The 22512-nt window shown below is 32.5% G+C and overlaps 1 protein-coding gene and 1 long non-coding RNA gene across 2 annotated transcripts; both read left to right on the plus strand.

Annotated features, from left to right (window-relative positions):
• The first annotated feature begins 3965 nt into the window (after positions 1-3965).
• LOC112007456 (NADH--cytochrome b5 reductase 1) lies at positions 3966-14138 on the plus strand. Its single transcript, XM_024039800.2, has 9 exons — positions 3966-4300; positions 7791-7932; positions 8134-8224; positions 8341-8418; positions 8546-8626; positions 8744-8833; positions 12782-12847; positions 13522-13608; positions 13746-14138. The coding sequence occupies exons 1-9, from the start codon at positions 4192-4194 to the stop codon at positions 13836-13838; spliced, it is 837 nt and encodes a 278-aa protein (XP_023895568.1). The 5' UTR covers positions 3966-4191; the 3' UTR covers positions 13839-14138.
• A 1368-nt stretch (positions 14139-15506) lies between these two features.
• LOC136070317 (uncharacterized) lies at positions 15507-16048 on the plus strand. The gene is made up of 2 exons (XR_010631589.1): positions 15507-15615; positions 15938-16048. It is a non-coding gene; the product is annotated as an uncharacterized LOC136070317 (long non-coding RNA).
• Positions 16049-22512: the final 6464 nt, after the last annotated feature.

The raw sequence follows: 22512 nt of genomic DNA on the forward strand, positions 1-22512 counted from the left end.
CTCAAAAAATTCATTTAGAAGGATACTACTCATTATTATTATTATTAGGGCTAATTATACTCCTCTCCCATGAGATTTGAGGAAATGACACTCCATCTCAAACTTTAAGGGATAAAACACTTTCCCCTTTGACATTTAATTGACCAAATTTTGTTAAATTAATATAAAAAATGTTGTGTACTAAAATGTCCTTTACTTAAGGGCAGATTTTTAAAACTATCTTATTTCATAGTTAAAATTCATTGTTTTAAAATTTTACTTAAGTTAAAATATTAAGTGTGAATTTTACATTTCTTTTTCTTTTTTCAAAGGATTATAGAGAAATTTGCCATTACAAGTGTTTTGGTTCTTGATAGATTTTGCATTTTATGCTAAACTTATCATTTTTTTTTACTAACTATGGCTAAACTTTTGTAAAGAGATTTTTATAAAAAAAAAATTGAATATTTCATTACTAATATAAACAAAAGGGAGAGAGTGTTACTTCAAACCTCAAGGGAAGGGGTGTTTTTTCCTTTGGAGTTCATTTGGTTGGAGGAGTGGAAAAGTAGGAGGATAGAAAATATTTTAATTTCCCTTATTTTTGTTTGTTTGGGAGTGAAACAGTGAAGGGATGAAAAAAGTGAGTTTGTATAAATTTACTCATGTACCCTTATTAAAAATAATGTCCAATTAAGATTAAAAAAAAAGTGACAAAAAAAAACACAAAAGAAAGCAAAAGAAAAGAAAAGAGAAATAATATGAGCAATGTACACTTAAATCAAAAGAAAAAAAAAGAAAAAAAAAAAAGGAAGGAAGAGGCAACGAGGGAAGAATAAAAAATAAAATAAATAAAAAGAAATAAAAGGAGAAGAGGAGGCAACATCTAAGAGGAAGAAGAAAAAAAGGAAGCAACGTCCTAAAGGAAATAAAAAAAAATTAAAAAGAAAAGGTGAAGAAGAGCATGTACTGACAAAGCTTATGTGCAAGTGCAGAAAGACATTTTTGTCCATTAAGTAGTCTCATTTTCTCTTTTCAGTTTTCTCTCTATTTTGGGATAAAATTTTTTGGTGGGAATGGGGGGAAAACACCAAGCGTTACCATTTATTTTCCTTCCTCTCCACCTAACCAAATACACTTCAAAAAAATTTTCCTTCCTATTTTCTCTCAAAAGTTTTCCGTCCATCTTATTTCACCTTCAAACAAACATATCCTTAGATTTGAAAGAAAGTGTCATTCCTCCAAACATCAGGGAAGATGAGTATAATTACCCCTTATTATTATTATAATAGATATGATATAAATTCAACTTATGACGTATATTCCATAATAAATACTCTTTATTATTAGGCCAAAACATTAATTAGTTTTTTGAGTAGACATGAGTTTGACTTTCAGATTTTTTATTTGACAACCGAAAACTTTACCAATTGAATTAACTATAATTCACCAAAATCTTTATTTTTCAAAACCAAATTAACAATGTCTACAGAAAAATTTTAATGCATTTATTTTTATGAACAAAATTTAGCTACAAAATTAGTTGTAGTAAGGTTAAATCTTACTCAATATCATTAACATTACTACATATTTTGAAAATCTAACCGATGGATTGCATGTTCTTTACACTCTTAATACATATGTCAAATTTCGTGACATATTTACTATATGATCTATAAGATTATACTTTATGCATAATTTTAACTATAAAAATTTGCAATTTAAACAATTTATTGATGACATAACTATTGATTTTTAATTTTTTAGAAATTTTGCAAGTATGAAGGATATAAGAAGAATATGTAATCTAATGGCGAATTTGTCAAAATTCATATCCAATAAAAAGATATTTAGTAAGGTTGTAACTTTAAATTACAACTAATTTTGTAGCTAAATTTTGTCCTATTATTATTGAGGGAGTGCTTGTTTTAGGATTGAGATCCGGTGTAATAGCAATATGCTATTGCAACATGTAGCTAACTATTGGGTGTGTTTTTCTCAAAAAAAAAAAAACTATTAAATGTGGGAGAGAAGTTAAAAAATAGTGTAAAAGTAAAATAGGAAAAAATTGAAAATTATAAAATTTTTTTATTCAAGGACCGAGATAAAAGTAACTTTTGATTGTTTTAATCTTAGCATCTGTTTGGGAAGCGTGTTTTGCGCTTCCCATGAGTGTGTCTATGTTTTTTTTTAATAAGACCAGCACCTGGTGCACTGTTCATGAAATATAAACAATACACAAAGGCATATGAACAAAAAAAATGAACGGTAAATTTATTATTATTTTTTTTATTATTTTAATTTTTAATATTTAGCAAAATAAACAGTAGCTATATAAATCTTTAATTTGCTATTGCGCGGTGGAATAAACCTAGCTAACCTTATCTCAATCCCCTGTTTTATACAAACCAAGTGCATTTTTATTTTTATTTTTATTTTTTTGAGAAACAACCAAGTGCACTTGATACAAAACTGTTGGCTACGCTGTTTTATGAACCTGGGTAGTTGGGTCAAATTATTGGAAATTACTCAACTGTCCTTCGGCAACAATTCTTTTTGTAATCTTACACCCATTGAGAAAAATAATATTTTTCGATCCTCCTAATTGCAAGCCATACTATTAATTACTAGGCAACATATTGTAGTCGTAAAATTAACATTGAAAATAAAATTAAAAAGTAGAAATATAGAATTAATTTTGAAAAATCTATCAAATGAGTTCCAATTGCAGCTATTTTTTTATGTTTAAATTTTATTGCATTAATTGTGATCATAAAATTCAAATAATCTTACTAACAATGTCAACATTTTTTTTTTTTAATTAACATGAATTTTCAATTGATGAGAATTTTAAATCTTGAAAGTTATAGATTCTTGAGTGTTTAAAATAAGATTTTTTTTTTTGGAAAGTTGCATTTATGTAGATACTTAATTTTTATATTTATAATTATATAAGACAACAATAAATGTAAAAATTTTAAGACATTATGTAAACTCAATTAGAAGTGAAGAATTAATAAATTTGACCATTATTAATGAAAAAAATACCCTTGGACAATGGCTATCATCTCTTATTTTGATGAAAAATGGACAATTTTTTTTTTAATATTTAGCTTTACAAAGTTAGTTTTAAGGGAAAAAAAAAGTGTGAACAGCTAAAATTAATTGTCATAATTTGTTTAATTTTCTAAAACAATTTTTTTTTTTAGAATATATTATAATTCAATTGATACAACTAAGAAAGGGAATTCAAATATTAATTTTTTCTCATAAAGAAGACGATAAAATATACAACCAAGCAACAATACAAAGCTCTTAACAAGAAATTATAAGATAATCACTAACAAAAATTAAAAGGTTTTTTTTTTTTCCTTCACTTTTTTATACTAGTCCTTTTTGTTTTTAATTTTGCAGCCTTGCGACGACTTCATGATTTTAATATGAGTAAACTACGTATTTGGTCTCTATTCTATACACCATATTTCAATTTGATCCATAATTTTTCAATTGTGTCAATTTGGTTCTAATTTTTCAGCATCGTGTTAATTTAGTCTCTGTAATTATCTTTTGGATGAAAATTGATGACGTATCTAATAGCCAAAATAAAAAAAATTAGCTTCTATTGATGTGAAAATAAACTATAATTTTATTCCAGCTGTTTACTATGTAAGCAATTTTCATTCAATATATAATGACAGAGACTAAATTGATACGATATTAAAAAGTTAAATACCAAATTAAAACAATTGAAAGGTTAAGATCAAATAAAAATATATTATAAAAGTTAAAGACTAATTATGTAGTTTACACTTTTTAATATTCTAAATAAATATTCATTTTATCGGGATTTAGTTACAAACAAAGCTCTTAATAATATTATTAAAAAAAAAAAAAAAAAAGGCAAGCTCCAAAACATAACAAACATCGTTATGACTTATGACACGAAAAAAAAAACATAAAAAAACCAATAGAGATTAGAGAGAGGGTGGTGAGGGTAGTGGTAATGGTAGGTGCACCAGAAGCAGATCCCCTTTATACAATCCAAGCACTTTTTCTCACCTACCGCGACCGCTACCAAATTGCTCTTTTGTTTTCTTCACTGTCGTGACGTTTTCACCACCAAATAAGTCTGTTTTTGATAAAGAAAGCAAACACAGTGTCTGTGACATATATCTCTTTTCTCTTTCTCTCGAGGATCATCATATTCATATCATGGATTTCTTAGAGACAGTAGATACTCAGATTCTTGTGGGTGCAGCAGTGGCTCTTGTAGCCATTGTTGTTGCTGCTTTCTATATCTTTTCCTCCAACAAACTCAAAGGTTTGACCTGCTTCTGCTTGCTTTTACATTACTTTTAATTCTTCTTAACCTACCTGATTCATTGTTTCACAGAATCTTCAATTTTTGAATTCTGGGTCTTTTAAATCCTTTTAATCTATGCAGTTGAAGGTAGTTATTTCTATTGGGTCAATAAGGATTTTTGAGATGAAATATATCCTGGATGTCAAATTTTGCTTGTTTTGTACCTTACAAAGATTGTGAAGTCAAAATGAATATCTTGCATGTTTTGACTTGCTAACTTTTTAAGTAAAGACCGTATCTTTTGTTTTATGTTTCTTGTTTGGAGGAGCTAAGAATCATTCATTTTTCAAAAGCGTAATTTCATCTTGTAGAAAAGGCTTACAAGATGAAATTACGCATTTGAAAAAAAGGATATATATATATATATATATATTCAAATGGCTGTTTGTTCCTAGAGTGTGCTTATATAAACCCTTTTTTAATGTCTAGACAATGGTATGCAGCATATGTTTATAGTATAAAAAACGTTTGAATGTATTACAACAACAGTCTTGTTTGTATTTGATATATTTGGTATTTGGATCAAAAAATTGATTACATTCTTCTTTCCATTTAAATTATTTTTAATTTTCTGTTCATTTGAATTTTTAATTTTTGTCTATTCTATCCGCCAGCTACATCTTTATGTCTTTGTAATGCTTAATTCTTGCCTTCTGAAGAAGTTGATCATTTTGATCTTGATTCTTGAAAGATTGAAAAATATATGATTTAAAGAAATTTAACTCTAGTGCTTTCCATTAAATTAACTTTTACCTATCAAAAAAAGAAATTTAACTCTAGTGCTATTAAAAGTAAATTGTATTCTCATGTTGGTGATTTGGAAATTTCATTTGGATTTAGCAATTTAAAATGCAGGAGTCTGAAGAATAATTACTACCAGAAATTGTTTGATTTGAATTTTGATAGCACATGATGGATTTGAGTTTTGATCTTAATTCTTGCCTTCTGAAGAAGTTGATCATTTTGATCTTGATTCTTGAAAGATTGAAAAATATATGATTTAAAGAAATTTAACTCTAGTGCTTTCCATTAAATTAACTTTTACCTATCAAAAAAAGAAATTTAACTCTAGTGCTATTAAAAGTAAATTGTATTCTCATGTTGGTGATTTGGAAATTTCATTTGGATTTAGCAATTTAAAATGCAGGAGTCTGAAGAATAATTACTACCAGAAATTGTTTGATTTGAATTTTGATAGCACATGATGGATTTGAGTTTTGAGAATTTTGCCCCAACAAAAGCAGTTGTGATGTTATATATCTGAAATAATATTTTCACTTAATCATTTCAAATCTGCATATCAATAAAGCTTATATCCGTCCATCAATTTCATCAATAAATTTGTCTTTCATATTTTATTCAAGTCATTTAAATTAAAAGCTAAGATCCAAATCCTTCTTTTCACATACTTCTATATAAATGAACCATTATGGTGATGCTAACCCCAAGGGCTGGCACAATCGGTTGGTGCCCATGCCTCATGAAGTGGATGTCACTATTTCGAATCTCCTGTTCACTCTCCCTTTGGAGTCAAAACTTAATTATATATAGTGATCTTTTATATTTTATATTTGAAATCCTATGAATATCTAATTACTTGGAGAGAAATAACTTCTACCCTATCAAGGCCTCAGTTTCCAAAAGAAACTGAATTGTGGACTGACTTGTACATGATATTGTCATGGATGTCTTGAAAGATGACTAACTTATCAAAAAAAAAAAAAAATCTTGAGAGATGACTAAACAAGTAAGCTGCATGTGAGCAACCTGGTTTTGGCTTGTTAAGAGGCTCCTACTGTCCTACAGGTCCTTTTGTCAATAATACAAGCTGGGATTAAGCTTAAGGCTTGATTGTTGCCCAATTCTACCTTGAGCACTTTTAAATTTAGGTTATGCTTTTGATGGGTGATGGTGGTGTTTTGCAGAAATATATGTATTGATAGAGTGCAATACTCTCACACACACACAATTATGCACATAACATACACACCTAGTGGAAATACTTTTTTTGGGTAAGTAATGAACAGTTTCATTAATGAAGAACATGAACAAGGAGTAGCACCCTAGTTTTTTATTTTATTTTATTTTACTTATCAAAAAAAAGTTTTTTATTTTATTTTATTATTATTTTTTTTAGCTTTAATTTTATTTTTCTTAAATAACAATAATGTGAACAGGGTTATAGTAACAGGAAGCTAATGAGATATCACAAAACCTGCAAGTAAATTTTTATATGCCCTAGTACACATGATGTATACTAGAGTAAACTCAATATTACAAAAACTAAAGAGTTAAATTCTAAAATTTAGCATCTCTAAAAAATCTAGAAAATTAAAGGGGGAAGAAAGATTCATTGCCTTGTTCTATTTGTGAAGAGTGCGTAAGAATGTATTCTTCAATCTCCCTACTGAAGTCTCACATCCCTCCAATGTTTACTCATTCCTTTCTATCCAAATCCACCACATTATGTGTAGGGAATGTCTTTCCAAATATCAAATCTTTTTTGTTTACTGAATCTTACTTTCTATCACTCCAAGAGACCAATTACCCTTTGCAGCATCACCCAGACAAACCCCAAACAAGCAGAACACCAAGTTCCATAAATCATGAGCAAAGTTATGGTGGAGAAGTAAATGATTCACCCATCCACTTTACACGTACTACACCAATCCATTATTGTTATACCCCTCCTAAATAAATTGTATGTTGTAAGGATATTATCCATTGCTGCTGTCCAAAAAAAAAAAAAAAAAATGCCACGCTTGATGTAACTTTTTCCCTTGTTGAAATACTTAAAAGTGATATATAAAAAAGAAAGGAATGAACTTTGTAGCAATCACCTATATGCGATGGCAGAGAGATATGTGTTTGATGTTGAGATCAGCTCAAGCTCAAGCTGGAGTTAAGTCTTAATCTCAGCCCAGTTTCAGTCAATCCAGCTAGATCTGCTCAATCCTTGCCTTGGCAGGCTATTTATCTTAATAAGAAAGGAAAAAAGAAGAGAACAGAAAAAGATTGGCTTGGCTGAATTTGTTATATCCCTAGTTTCCTATATCTTCTACTCTTCATTGATCTTATGTTTTTATTATTTTGTCTTTCTAAAATCACTAATAGGGAAGTTAACCAGATGATCTATATCTGGTTAATTACTTCATAAATGTATGAAGCATTCTCCATGCTGTAAACGCTAAGCATAGCCAACATTCCTCACATTCTTTAAAAACCATATTTTGCAAGCTATATGATACTTGGATCTCTTGGGTGCTACTGATGTATGCATGGATCTTTTTATTCATATACAATCTTTGTTGTACCCTTCTTTCTTTCTTCTCTTTTGGAAATACTAATTTGGCCCTGCTTCTATGTGAGGTGAATCATTTTGTTGTGCGGTAATTATATTTATTTGTGTTCTTTGCCAACTGTCTAATGTCATGGTATGCACTTACAGGCTGCTTAGATCCTGAGAATTTCAAGCAGTTTAAACTTGTAAAGCGCACACAATTGAGCCATAATGTGGCTAAGTTCAGATTTGAACTTCCTACACCAACTTCAGTTTTGGGTCTTCCAATCGGACAACATATAAGTTGCAGGTTTGGTTTTGTAGCCCTGCAGACATAATAAAGTAAAGGGTTTTATTTTTTTATTTTTTATTTTTTCATGTTGTCACTTGTTAGAACTTGTTATAGCAAATAGTTGTCGATGATATTGATCAATAGGATGGAAATTTTCTTCATTTTTACCATCCTCTATCAATGTTTTTGGCTATTTTTACTAGCTGCTTTCTGAAACAGGGGCAAGGATGGCCAAGGTGAAGAAGTGATCAAACCATATACTCCAACAACATTGGATTCTGATGTTGGACATTTTGAACTAGTTATAAAGGTTATATTTTAAATTTTTTATTGGTAGATTTGACTTATTCAGTTAAATTATGCTAAATAGTTATTAAATTTGACCCTTTTGAACTGGTCTTCCGCTTTGATTTTTACTGGAATTAGATGTATCCACAAGGAAGGATGTCACACCATTTTCGTGAGATGCGGGTTGGAGATTATCTTGCCGTAAAGGGACCCAAGGTACGCTTTTCTTGTGGTATTAATGAACAAAATGCCTTTGGCTGAATCTTTTTGTTCATCCTCTTTGGGAGGTGGGTTTCTTGTTTCTAAATCTGGAAATTGGTTTGCAAAATGATACTGCTACCAGGGCCGTTTCAAGTACCAACCTGGCCAAGTTAGAGCATTTGGCATGATTGCTGGAGGCTCTGGAATTACTCCTATGTTCCAAGTATGTATAGAAATAAATTTTTGTTGCATATTTGGTCATTTTATGGTATTGTACATTGTTTTTCTGAAGGTTTTGTTGTTAATAGCATATGTTGCTTTGTTCTTGCCCATGCTTCAGGTTGCTAGAGCCATATTAGAAAACCCCAAAGACAAGACAAAGGTGCACCTTATTTATGCCAATGTTACATATGAGGACATTCTTTTGAAGGTAATTTTTGTTTCTTTGTGGATCCTTCTGTCTTTTACTTTATTATGAAGCATTTGAGCTTTAAGACTTAAATAAATTCCACTTGGGCCAAGTAATGATGTCCCATAATATGTGTTTGTTATGGTAGGCATACTTGGTCCATCAGTGGATTTTCCAATTAATGGATGCTGGTGAATTAGCACATAATGCTTATTTTATAGAGGAATGCAAAGTCTAGTGAATTAGGGGTTGTTTGAATTTGCTGTTTCCATAACTCATAACTTTGTTTCCATCACCTATAACTCAAAAATGGTGGGACCCATGGCTGAGAAGTCTGTTTGGTTTTTGTTTCCATCACTAAATTTTCTGATTTTTGAGTGATGAGTCATGAAAACTGAAAACACATTTTAGGTGTTTTCAGTTTCCATAATTATGTTTTCAATGACATTTACGTAATTAAAACTACATACTAGGTCTCACAATCAAACCTTTTACTCTCTCCAACACACGTTATCTTCTTTTTTTTTTCTTTTTTTCTTCTTATCTTTCCTTTTCATGTTGGTTTCTAGGTTTGGTTGTTGTTGTTTTTTTTTTTTTTTTTTTTTTTCATTGGGTTTCTTGGGCTTGGGTTTTTTTTTTTTTTCCTTTTCATTGGGTTTCCATTCCTTTTTTTTCTTGAGTTTGTTGAGTTTGTCACCACTGTTGATGTTGATGTTGTTGTTGCTGCTGTTGTGGCTGTGGTGGGTTTTGGAGTTTTTAAGGAGCGGAATGTCATCGTTTGTCACTGTGGGTTGTCGCGGCGGCTGCGGTGGTGGTTTTTTTTTTTTGGTTTTTGGAAAAAAAAAAAAAAATACTAGATAGCCTAATAAATTACTGGATAGCCATTTGGTTATATTGTAGATCTAGGAAAAGCATGAAAATAAGGATCATGGTGGGCTTGATTAAAATATGTGTTCACATGGATGAAGAGAAAAGCATAGAAAAACTGGGGAAAACGAAGGGGAGAGGCAGGGGAAAAAGGAAAAAAAAAAAAAAAAGAGGGAAAAGTCAACTGACATTGGGTCAGTGTGTGGGTCCCTTTTTTTAGTTTTTTTGGTTGAAAACATATCTGAGTGATGGTGCCAATCGTGTGTGGTATAGGAAATTGAGGTATTTTAAGTGATGAGTGATGAGTGACGAAAATTGAGTGAGGAGTGATGATTGATGGGGAAAAAAAAAAAAAAAACCAAACAGCCCCTTAATCTTTCCTAAATCATGTAGATGACATAGACTATTCATTTTGGGACTGGGAGTAGGAAAGACTGAATGTATGTGTACACACACACATAAGCATTATGAATTCGAGGATGACAAAAAATTGACATCAATTATGCATGTGGAAATTGTAAGGAGGTGAGTTTTAGGTGTTGGTATTAAGTTTCTTTAGGATAGAAAATTGCTAGTTCAATATTAATTAAGTTTTATTAAATTCAGGGTAATAGTAATTTCTAGGTTTTCTAGAATTGGCTTTTATTAGAGGCCCGTAAGTCTTCTTTTATGATTTGAGTCCTTTTTTCTATTTTGTTTTAGTAGTTTCATGATTAACTTTTTGTTATCTATGAGTGTTAGGGTAGGAATATCATCAATCAGATCTTTTCTATTTTGCTGCCTGTTTTATTATGACAGTAGAGTAAATAAACACCATTATAGCAATGTTCTACTAAGAAGCACAGACATGGGTACTGGCACAACACGGCAACACGGCAATTTTTGAAAAAAATAGGATATAGGTATGGCGGGACCCATCTATTAAATAATTATAAAATATATTTTACCTATCAAAAACAAATTATTAAACATATATTTATTTATATTTTCTATATATTATTTAGCATTTTTTTTTCATATCATGTTAAATGTATTTCAAATTAAGAGTAATAATGGATAGTAAAGCAAATCCATGACTATTAAAGGGTGTTTAGAAATTAGAATACAACCCAAGAATAAAGATATTTATTAATTTTCAAATGCACTATTACTTTTCAAAGCATGAATGCTCTTTGTTTTGTGAAAGGGTATTTGATTCCTCTTGTTCTCGTGTCTTGCATTTTTTTTTTCTTTCTAAAAAGGACATGGCTGGGACATGCATGCAAAAGTGTCCTAGGAATATCAAGTGTTTGACATGGGTACTGCACCCCAAATGAAGTATTCATCCTTTCTAGATGTTCAATTTATCATTTTAATAATGCGATGCCATTTTAGTTGGTGGACATTGATATTAAAGAATTGTAAATTTGTGCCATGCTCCCCTCCCCAAATATGCTCTATCTCAATTAGCACCTTCTCCCCTTGTAATTTTGTGGGTTCCAAATCTATTGGGTGCATGTGTAACTTATCAATCAAAATAAATATTAAAAAACTGTACCAAAATGTACAACCCCTCCCCGGCGGGGCCAATAAAAAAGAAAAGAAAAGGAACAAAAAGAATCTTTTCTCAGAGTAAAGAAAAGCTTTCTCTTTAAAATAATATGGATACCTACTGCTAAACTCTTAAGATTCAGGTGTCTAGATGGTGGAATGAACATTATGAACATGCACACATACTCATCTCACACAATATAGTGTGTTTTATGTCTGCCATAAAATTACTTTAAAGTTAACCATTCTCAGGAGTCCTTTAAGTTGCATCCTAAGCACTCCCTCTTTTCATATTTTAAGTAACCATCCTTTAATGCACTGTCTTTCATATATATATATATATATATATATTTATGCATATGTCTCCAAAACTCCCCTCTTTAATATGAACTAAACTATTGGGAAAGGTGATTTATTTTTTTATTGACTTTCAAAGAGGATCATATTTTTGAACATCTTAAAATAGAATAGAGGATCAACAATATAGATGGCAGGAGTAAATGTTTTGTCTTTTTCATCTCCCAAAGAGTGCCTTCTGTCAGTTCATGGGATCAAGTTTTGATTTTGTTTTAGCTGAGCTTTATGAATGCTCCTGAACAATTGCAGGCTGGTGGTTTAGTTGACATTTATCTAAGTTACTTATCAGAAAAAAAAAGAAAAAAGAAAAAAAAAAAGATAAGAAAAGTGGTTTATTTAACATATCTACGTTAACTCTTTTCTCTTTCAATAATTTCATTGGTTTTTTTATTATAGATATGACTTTTCTTTCTCCATGAGGAGAGAATCAGTGTCAGTTTTCTTGTTATATGCTATAGTAGTGATATATTTTCTCTTGGTCAAAGTTTAGCTACAAAATTGGTTGTAGCTAAACTTTAGTGACTCTCCTCTAGTGACTCTCTCCCTATGTTCCTTAGCTCTCTCTTCTTAATCTTCTCTATCTGTATTTTTCTCTCTGCCTTATGTTTTTCTGCATAAGGCAGTGTTCTGGAATATATATCCTTATTACTTATCCAAAAAAAAAAAAAAAAATTTGGTTGTATCCTAAGGTTATTACTTTACTTAATAAAATAAATATTACTACATATTTTGAAATCTAACTGTTGAATTGCACGTTCTTTATGCTCTTAATACACGTCAAATTTTGTATCAATCGGATATTAGTTACTATATGATCTATAAGCATATATTATATGCATAATTTTAAACTATAAAAACTTGTAATTTAAACAATTTATTGATGATATAGCTATTGATCTTTAATTTTCTAGAAATTTTGTAAGCATGGAGGATATAAGAAGAAGATATAATCCAATGGTGGATTTGTTAAAATTCACCTCCAATAAAAAGATATTGAGTAATATTGTAGCCTAAACCTATAATCAATTTTGTAGTTAAATTTTGTCATTTTCTCTTTAATTTATATCTGATTTTGCATACAATTACAGGTCTGAATTTCTGAGGATGAAGTTTATGTTGACAATTAGACTAGATGGATCTAAGAAATGCAAGATCTCTGTTTATCTAATTTGCCATATATGCAAATCCAATTAATCCCACCTTAAATATATGCAGGAAGAACTGGATGGTCTTGCTAGTAACTATCCTGATCGCTTCAAAGTCTACTATGTCTTGAATCAGGTTAATTTTTTCATTATACAGCTTGTCTCTAAATTATTTATCTTTACCCCTCTTGGTTAAAATTGAATTTACAAGAGTGGTTTTGAAAAGCTTTAAATTGATCTTTAAAGTATTTTTTTTTTTAATCTTGTGTGATAGCCACTAATACATAAACTTTGCCATACAATGAACTTGTGATGCATAATACTTTATGCTTTTCCCTCCCGCTATCACAGTTGTTCTTTAAAACAGAGATGGTGTCTTGACATAAAAAGGCTCCTTGTCTAGCATATCTTCCAAAATCCTTTTTACTTTCTTTCTTTGTTTTTTGGGTGCTCAATGCTGTATCTCACGAGTCACTTAAACTGCTTGAGATTGTCCAATTGACATTTTCTTTATTCACAATGGTCTGCCTGATGGACTAATGTCATAATTTATAAATTTTGCTTTTGATTTTTCATGTTCTGCAAAAAAAGTAATCCTAACGTGTGGGTAAGCTTGCTAATGCGTTAGAGTGGCAACAGCACAACATGTTTGGTAGGTCCAAGTCCTGTACAATTCTGCTGTAATGCATGTGCACTCTCATAACTCAAGCAGGCCAGCTGCTGTCTATCTTGATATTGTATGTCTTGACTTGATGATTTATTTATTTTTTTCCATTGGAACTAACTGCGTGGATAATGTTACTTCCTCAGCCTCCTGAAGAGTGGCATGGTGGTCTTGGCTTTGTATCAAAGGATATGATTCAAACTCACTGCCCTGCACCGGCCCCTGATATTCAGGTAAAAAACTTGACTTTTTACATTTGTTTCTATCCGTAATCTATTTAGCATATTATATATCTGGGCAGTTACATTTGTGATGGAAAAGAAGGTACCAGATTATGTAACTGTGGATAATAAGATACTTTAATATGCAGATTCTGAGGTGTGGTCCACCTCCCATGAACAAGGCCATTGCTGCACACCTAGAGGCCCTTGAGTATACATCTGAGATGCAGTTCCAATTCTGAATTTCTTTTGCAAGGTCTTTAACCTTGACGATTGCCCTTGAATATAAATCTGATATGCAATTCCACTTCTGAATCTCTTTTGCAAGGTCTTTAAAGTTTAACTTTGATTTGGGCTGGCTTTTGTTACTTTCAAGTATTGAAGAACAGACATTATATCCTAGGAATTTAATGTCTTGTTCTAAAGTCTAAATGGTATTGTTAAGCATAATTAGAGGGACTTGTAACTTTCTTGCTTTTAACTTACGAGAGATATTCAATGATAATTTTGAAGAGGAAAAGTGCATACATGGGTTCTACTTACTAGTTATCTGAGGATACTTTGTTTATAGGGGCGTGTGATTAGTGGGTTATGTTCATTTTGTGTCAAGGCGAAGGGTATTCAATCCTAACCTAACTCATTTAATAATCTTGTCAAAATCCCTCAACTCTAACACAACTTTTATTAAGTTGGTGACATGAAACAACACATTTCAACCCATTTATTACATAAGCAAAGGGTTATGATTTTAGGGTTTCAATGTATAATTTATTAGTATAACTATTAAAATTCTTTTAATTATTTAGTGATATTTAGAATTCAAATTTATATTAGATAAAAAATACCTTTACCTATATGTATCAGGTTATTTAAGGTTGTTGCGGGTTAAACATGGAACTGACTCATTTATTAATCATGTTAAAACAAGTCGATTCACTTTGACACTAAACTCTTAACTTGCAAAAATTGTGATGTGTTTGAGTCATGTCAAACATTGTCACAAAACTTATTTTATTTTATTTTTTATAAGTAAAGACAAATTTCATTTGATGGTAGGTGTATTCTAGCTATCCAGGTCAACTATACTACAAACTGTCCATTATATACTAGGGTGGTAAAAACGTTCCACACCACTTAACTTGCCTGGTCCGTTTTGCCTCACGCGGATTTTTCCCATCCCATCTTGATGAGGTGATGGGGCAGGGAAGGTTAGGGTTTTGCTCGGCCCTTTCTGTCTTGTCTCACTCGTCCTAAATGTACGTGTGTGTATATATATATTATTATTTAAAAATATTTAAATTATGTTTACATATAATTTAATCTTTTTTATGTTATCTTGTGTTAAAAAAAAAAAATTATTTATACATATTCTACTACTATTTCCAAATTGCTTGTATCTCATTCTCTCTTAGCACTCTTAGGGTCGCTCATCTTGCCTTACCTTGTCCCAAATGTATATATAAATATATTATTTGAATTATTTATTCATATAATTTAATAATTTCTATGCATATTTTAGTTATAATTTTTTTAATACATATTCTATTATGGTTTCCAAAATACTTGTATCTCATTATCTCTTATTAGCTCTCATAATCGCCATTTTCCTTTTTGTTTCATCTTTACCTCATCACTCTTATTAAAATAGTAAAACATCTCTAATCCATCCCAAATCTGACTTGTCTTGTTCTCATTTTAAAGAGGAGATGGGGTGGGGGTGGGGGTGGGGTGGGGACAGGACACCCATGATTGGCGATATTGAAAAAATTAGTTGGAGTTCATTTGTTGTTGCATTACTTTGCTTGTGTAGGAGTTCCTGGAAAATCTTATTTCATTTTCTGTATGTAATTACCGCTTCATAATGGGATTGGACATAGATATCTAGTGCTTCAACCAAGGGAATCTCTTTCCAGTATATATTTTTTCATGGCATGGAACCTCATCAAGGCAAGGCCCTTTGCACCGACTCGTGGAGTAAACCACGGATACATGATCCCACCTGCCATTACTAAGTATCAGGTAATTAAGAGGAACTCTTATTGGGGATTGAACTCAGGATGTCTAGGTTTGCAGGTCATCTCAAGCCTCTAGCCAATAGATTGCACCCCAACCGGTTAAAATCTTTCTCAATTATTGAAAAGGCTAAAATTTATGTTACCTGCTCTTAAGTTTGGGGGGTTTTAAATTGGTCCTTCAATTTATACCTTCAACTATTACAATTGCAATAATGTCAATGTCTTTTTCGTTGTGGTATGTTATATTTTGGCCTTTGAACCATCTGACAATAATACCCTTTTTTTTTTTTATTTATTTATTTATCTAAAACAATGTTTTTGTGAAGGTTAATGGTAATATTCTACCCGACATTGTGGAAGGGGCGCATTGATATTTTTGTAATATTTGAGGATGTAAACTACAAGTTTTCATATTTAAGGAATTGATTTAGAAGCAATCTATATCTTAGAAGTTGTGTTTGGATACTTGAATTTGAATTTGAATTTTAATCACCCAAATCTAAATCTGTGTCTAAAATCTTGCCATCCAAACATACGAAGAGGGTATAATAGTGTTTTAAGGTTTTTAGCCTAATTAAAATGTCTGGTTAGGTGAAGGATTGATAGTCTATATCTATTGTCTAGAGGTCCTTACGTCTAGAGAATGATTAAGGACGTTGGTTATGAGCTCTATATTTAAGATTGGATTGGTATCTCTAAAGCTCTTTGTGGCCGAATTATGGAGGAGCACATACCAGGGGTTAAAAGAGTACTAATAGGAAGCTGGATACTGGGTGGTGTTGTTAGAACTTAGAATTAATTCAGAAACAGTGATGGGTAAACTTGGCGGACACCTTGTCCAATCAAAACCCAAATAGAGAAATTATTGAGACTATTAAACAACTTCTTGGCATGTTATCACATGTATGAGTTTGGTTCAACTATTTGTTATTGTTATTCACCTGTTTCAATCCAAAAAAAAAAAAAAACACATTAAATCACATTTTGAAACCGCAGACCTGATTTTTTTTTCTTGCTTTCCCTCCCAATTTTGTCAGTTATCATCTATTTCATTTTGAAGTTTCTTGGAGTCACTTTGTTCGCTATTACTAATTAGTTGGGATTAGCCTATTCGTTTTTTACCCACAAAAGGAAAAAGGAAAACTGAAACTGAAACGTATGACATTTTGTTTGAAAGTTGATTTTTGTTTTCCCCTTAAGTTCTTTTGAGGAATGTCATAGAACTTCCCATCCATGGTCATGCAGTCATGCTCATGTTTGCTCAAAAGTTTGTGAGATGGTGGATTTCACTTAACTCAACTGGTAAAATTTCTTGTCGTTGAATAAAAAATCTAAGGTTCAAATTCTGCCTATACAAAAAAACCAATTTGTATCTTAACTTGATGACAATAATAAGATAGATCAATTATTATGGAATGGATGCCATAAGTTACAATTCTATCATATATATATATATATATATATATATAAAGAAAGAAAGAAAAGAAAGTATGCTGCCAATCCATGATTTAGGATGTTATCAATAAAGTAATATACCCAAAAAAAAGCATTGAGTGACTTTTTTTTAATGGATAAAGTTTAGCTACAAAATTGGTTGTAGGGTACAACCTTATTCAATATCTTTTTATTAGAGGTGAATTTTGACAATTCCACCATTAGATTATATCTTCTTCTTTTATCCTCCATGCTTGCAAATTTTTAGAAAATTGAAGATCAATAGCTATGTCATCAACAAATTGTTTAAATTGCAAGTTTATGTAATTTAAAGGATAAATTTTAGTTATAAAATTGGTTATAGTATAAGACTACAATCTTACTTAATATCTTTTTACTAAAGATAAATTTGACAAATCCATAATTGGATTACATCTTCTTCTTATATCCTCCATACTTGCAAAATTTTTAAAAATTTAAATATCAATAGTTATGTCATCAATAAATTGTTTAAATTGCAAGTTTTTGTAGTTTAAAATTATATATAAAATATAAGCTTATAGATCATATAGTAAATAATATCTAATTAACACAAAATTTGATATGTGTATTAATAGCATAAAGAACATGTAATTCAATAGTTAGATTTTTAAAATATGTAGTAATGTTTACTTTATTGAGTAAAGTTATAGCCCAGCCACAACTAATTTTATAACTAAACTTTGTCCTAACTTAAAATTATGTATAAAATATAAGTTTATAAATCATACGGTAAATAATATCCGATTGACACAAAATTTGATATTTATATTAAGAGCATAAAAAACACACAATTCAATTATTAGATTTTCATCATACGCAGAAATAAGGAAAATAAGGACTCCATCAGGGCGCAACACAATCCTAGTAATGAAATCCTTTAGCACGTGCAACGTATGGAAGATTCTGGTCATTATTAGTAACAGTAAAATCAGAAAATGGAAATGGAAATGGATAGGAAGAGCTTTCAACTTTCAAGATCTATCAGAAACCATGCCGGCCAATCAATCTTCACCGGATGCTTCTTGCCACTTCTTGAGTGGCATTTGTTACATTAGACGTGTAAACAACAACTATACAAATTTATTTGAAGCAAAAAAAAAAAAAAAAAAAAAAAAAAAAAATCTACTACAAAAGTTTATTAAAAAAAGTTATATGTTTCTCTTTTATGGGATGAATGATTTAAACTCTCGATACTCTCATTAAAAATACTAAAAAATGTCAGTTAAACTATGACTCTTGATTTAAAAAAAAAAAAAAATTAATCAGACTCATTTGTTTTGATAATAATAGTAATAATAATAATAATAATAACAATAATAATTGTAGGGATGAAGGGCTCAGATAAGGATATTAGGCCATGGGCCACACCCGAGGACGTCAAATAGTCGAGGACAAATATGTACTAGCGAAAGCAGGAAGATTATTGGGCCGAGGAAGAGGTCTGGTCATAATGAATAGGTGACATTGTCCGAGGAGCAACCCCTCTTCGGCCAACAGAGTGGAAGCTTAAAGTTCGACCACCCATCAAGTACTGGGCAGTAGGCAAACGTGCTTGGGAGGATAAACTTTAGAAAAATATGAGTCAATAGAGAATTGAGAAATATTTGAGAAGAAAACTACTATCATCGCATTGAATGCTCTGCATCTAACTCACTGACCGCATTAATGTGGAAGTGATATCTGAACAGTGACTTTCAGCCTTCTATCCATAAAGGCTTCAGGAATGTGCTGATGGGACAGGATTAGAGAGATTAGCAATCTGATCTACATGTGGAGGACTGAGATGAAATAGGGGAAGGGAATATAAAAGGGAAGGACTCCATTACCCAAAAAAAAAAAAAAAAAAAAATCACTGTGTAACCAAGAACTTGAAGATTTGTATAAGTTTAAGAGAAATATATAAGAAGATACCTACCTTAGACCCGGCCTAGGAGTATTTTTCCTTTTCAAACTGTTTGTCTTGTTCATTCTAATACCAACTAGCCTATTATGATCTGCATTCTAACTCTTTGAACGTTCAGTAACAATTCCACTCTCTAACAAATTTATTGTTTTGGGCTCATTGGGCCATTATCCAAATCTCTTGGGCTGTGAACCAAAACGTGTCCTTACAATTGGTTCCATCTATGGGAATTGAACATTCTTAAGCCTGTTCAATCATGGTGGGTTCAGGGCCAAACCATGAAGAATTTTTGGGATCCCAACGTCAAGATGATTTTCTTGATCTTGAACGAAGGAGAGATCATGAAGTTAGTGTGTGCATAACTCATACCAGTAGGAGTCATTCTAGAAGTGGGAGCCATGTGTCTCATGGGGAAGATACCATAAACTTGCAACTGGAAATAGATCATCTGCGTAGGAAGTTATGACATAAGCAAAGGAGAGGGACTTCATCGAGCTCAGGGTCTCAACCTAATGATGATGACAGTTATAGACCTAGATCAAGGACCCTTCCCAGCGAGTCTTTCTTTTACAATGAAAAGCGCCATCATAGGCGAAGGAGTAGAAGCTCGGCCTATAGGGGCTTGGGGAATGATGCTATGAGCAAGGCTTTGCATCAAATCTCAAAGTCACCATTTACATAGAGGATTGAAAGGGCAAAGCTTCCTCGACGGTTCATGCAAACAACGTTTACCATGAATAATGGTAGGACGGACCCGGTGGAGCATGTTAGTCATTTTAACCAGAGCATGGCTGTTCACTTGAGGAATGAGGCCTTGTTGTGTAAAGTATTCATATTTAGTTTGGGGCCAATTGCGATGGGGTGGTTTGATGGGTTGGATGAATGATCAATTAGCTCTTTTCAAGAGCTTACCAGAGCCTTTTGGGCATGATTCGTCACTTGTAGTAGGGTTCCTCGTCCCCTAAACTCTTTGCTGTCTATGGCTATGCGAGAGGGTGAGATTCTGAAGACCTACTCGAATAGGTACTGGAAAATTTTTAACAAGATAGATGGAGACTTTGAGGATGTGGCTATAAGGACTTTTAAGGTTGGCCTTCCTGCTAAGCACGACTTAAGAAAGTCCTTGACGAAGAAACCAATGCAAAGTATGCGTCAACTCATGGATCGAATTGATAAACACAAACAAGTCAAGGATGATTAGCAATAGAGGAAGGGAAAGGTAAAAGTGATTCCCCCTGACCGAAGAGACTTTAGGTTTAAAAGATACAATAACAACTGACATTGGAGAGACTTTTTTGGACATGCTAGCCTTTTTGCTGCTTAGGTGGTTAGCTCAATTTTCAAAGAGCTTGTGCACCAAATTCTTAAAAAGATAAAGGTCGAGCCATACTTCAAGTGGCCAAACAAGATGGGAGGAGACCTCATGAAGCGTATTCAACGTCTTCATTGCCAGTACCATCAGGAACGAGTACACACTACAAAAGATTGTAGAATTGTATGTGACTACTTGGAGTAGTTAGTCAAAATTGGGAAGTTAAGGCAGTTCCTGTACCAACCTTCTAGGCAGGGGAGTCAGGTCAGGTTAGCACACCATAACGACGCTTCTTCAAGACTGCCTCTAGGAACAATCAGTGTTATTTTCACCGCCTAAGGTCGGATTGACGTATATCCATTAGGTATTATGTCCATAGCAAAACTACACGCTGAGTATTAGATCCCTGAGTCTAAGCGAGGAAGAATGGAAGTCCGACAAGCTTTGAGCTTCTTTAATGAGGATAAAATTGGAACTTATCAACCGTATGATGATGCCTTAGTGGTCACCCTTCGAATAGGGGGGTATGCTGTGAAAAGAGTCTTGGTGGATCAGGGCAGTAGGGCAGAGATCATGCACCCTGACCTGTATAGGGGGCTTAAGTTGAAGTCAGAGGATTTGGTTGGCTATGATTCCCCTTTGGTAGGGTTTGATGGAAGGACAGTTATCCCAAAGGGACAAATCAGACTGCTTGTTCAAGTAAGGTCAGAGGTTGTTGAAGTAGATTTTATTATGGTAGACGCGTATTCCCCCTATACTGCTACCATGGCAAGACCTTGGCTTCATGCCATGGGGCTGTCTCTTCAACTTTGCACTTGAAAGTGAAGTATCCCTCAGGGGACCAGGTCGACAAGCTGATTGGAAGTCCAGCTATGGCTAGGTAATACCTAGTTGCAGTTATTAGACATCATTTCGAGGGTGAATCCTCAGCCACCACAAAAATGGCTTTGTAGCAACCAAAGAAAACAGAAATGTCCTTGGATGTTGTAGCTAAAAGGGCGAGATGCAAGGAGTTGGAGAAGATTACCATCAATACTAATAACGACAAGTATTTTCAAGTGGGAGTTCAGCTGCCTCTTAAGGAGAAGGAATAGCTGGTCGCTTTCCTTAGAAAGAACATTAATGTGTTTGCTTGGAGTGTTTATGAAACTCTCGGGGTGGATCTAAATTTCATTTGTCATCATTTGAATATTAATCCATCTGTTACCCCTAAGAAACAACCACCTCGACGCTTTTCTAAAGAACATTCTGAAGCTGTTAAAAAAGATGTGGTAAAGCTTAAGCGTGTAAGGGCAATAAAAAAGGTCTTTTACACAAAATGGTTCGCCAACACGGTAGTGGTGAAAAAGAAGAATGGAAAGTGGCGAGTGTGTATAGATTTCACATATATAAACAAAGCTTGCCCCAAGGACCCCTTCCCGATACCTCGAATAGACTAGTTAATGGACGTGATGGTTGGTCATCCTCGGATGAACTTTTTGGATGCCTTTTAGGGGTACCATTAGATACCATTAGTTTTGGTTGACTAGGAGAAGACTGCTTTTGTAACGCTTATTGGGAATTATCATTACAAGGTCCTTTTGGATTGAAGAATGCAGGGTCTAATTACCAGAGGATGATGACTTGAATATTTGAACCCTAGCTTGGCAAGAATATTGAGGTCTACATTGATGACATGGTGGTGAAATGCAAGGTAGAGGTTGAGCATGTGGGTGACCTTGGAAGTGTCTTTTAGGTGTTGAGAAAGCATAAATTGCACCTTAATACTTCTAAATGTTCCTTTGGCGTTGGCTTAGTGTGAAAGATCGCAGCCCCGGCCCCCTTTTTTGGGTGTGTTGGGCCAAACCCATGTGAATGGGTGGAGTCGTGTTATTGCCTCTCAAAATGGAGGTTCGATTAGTTATATTTTCCCCTTCAGATTAAGGGTTTTACAATGGAGTCGCCACTTATTTAATTATTGAAATTAATAAGAAAACCAAAATTAAAAAATTTCTTATTTTATTGATTTACAATTGAATTTATATTGATCATAAGAAATTACATGGCTTTAGTCCTAGATACAATCTAAAATAAAGTACATGACTTTGTTTCCTAGTTATAATCTAAAAATTGAAAATTACAAGAATAAGCATTGGTCTATCAACCCTTGATCTAAGTTCGGAGGCTATGTTACAAGGTAGGAAGGTGTTAGGCACCACCTTGCCCGGTGA

Source organism: Quercus suber, unplaced genomic scaffold (genome assembly GCF_002906115.3).
Source record: "Quercus suber isolate HL8 unplaced genomic scaffold, Cork oak 2.0 scaffold_225, whole genome shotgun sequence".
Classification (NCBI taxonomy): domain Eukaryota; kingdom Viridiplantae; phylum Streptophyta; class Magnoliopsida; order Fagales; family Fagaceae; genus Quercus; species Quercus suber.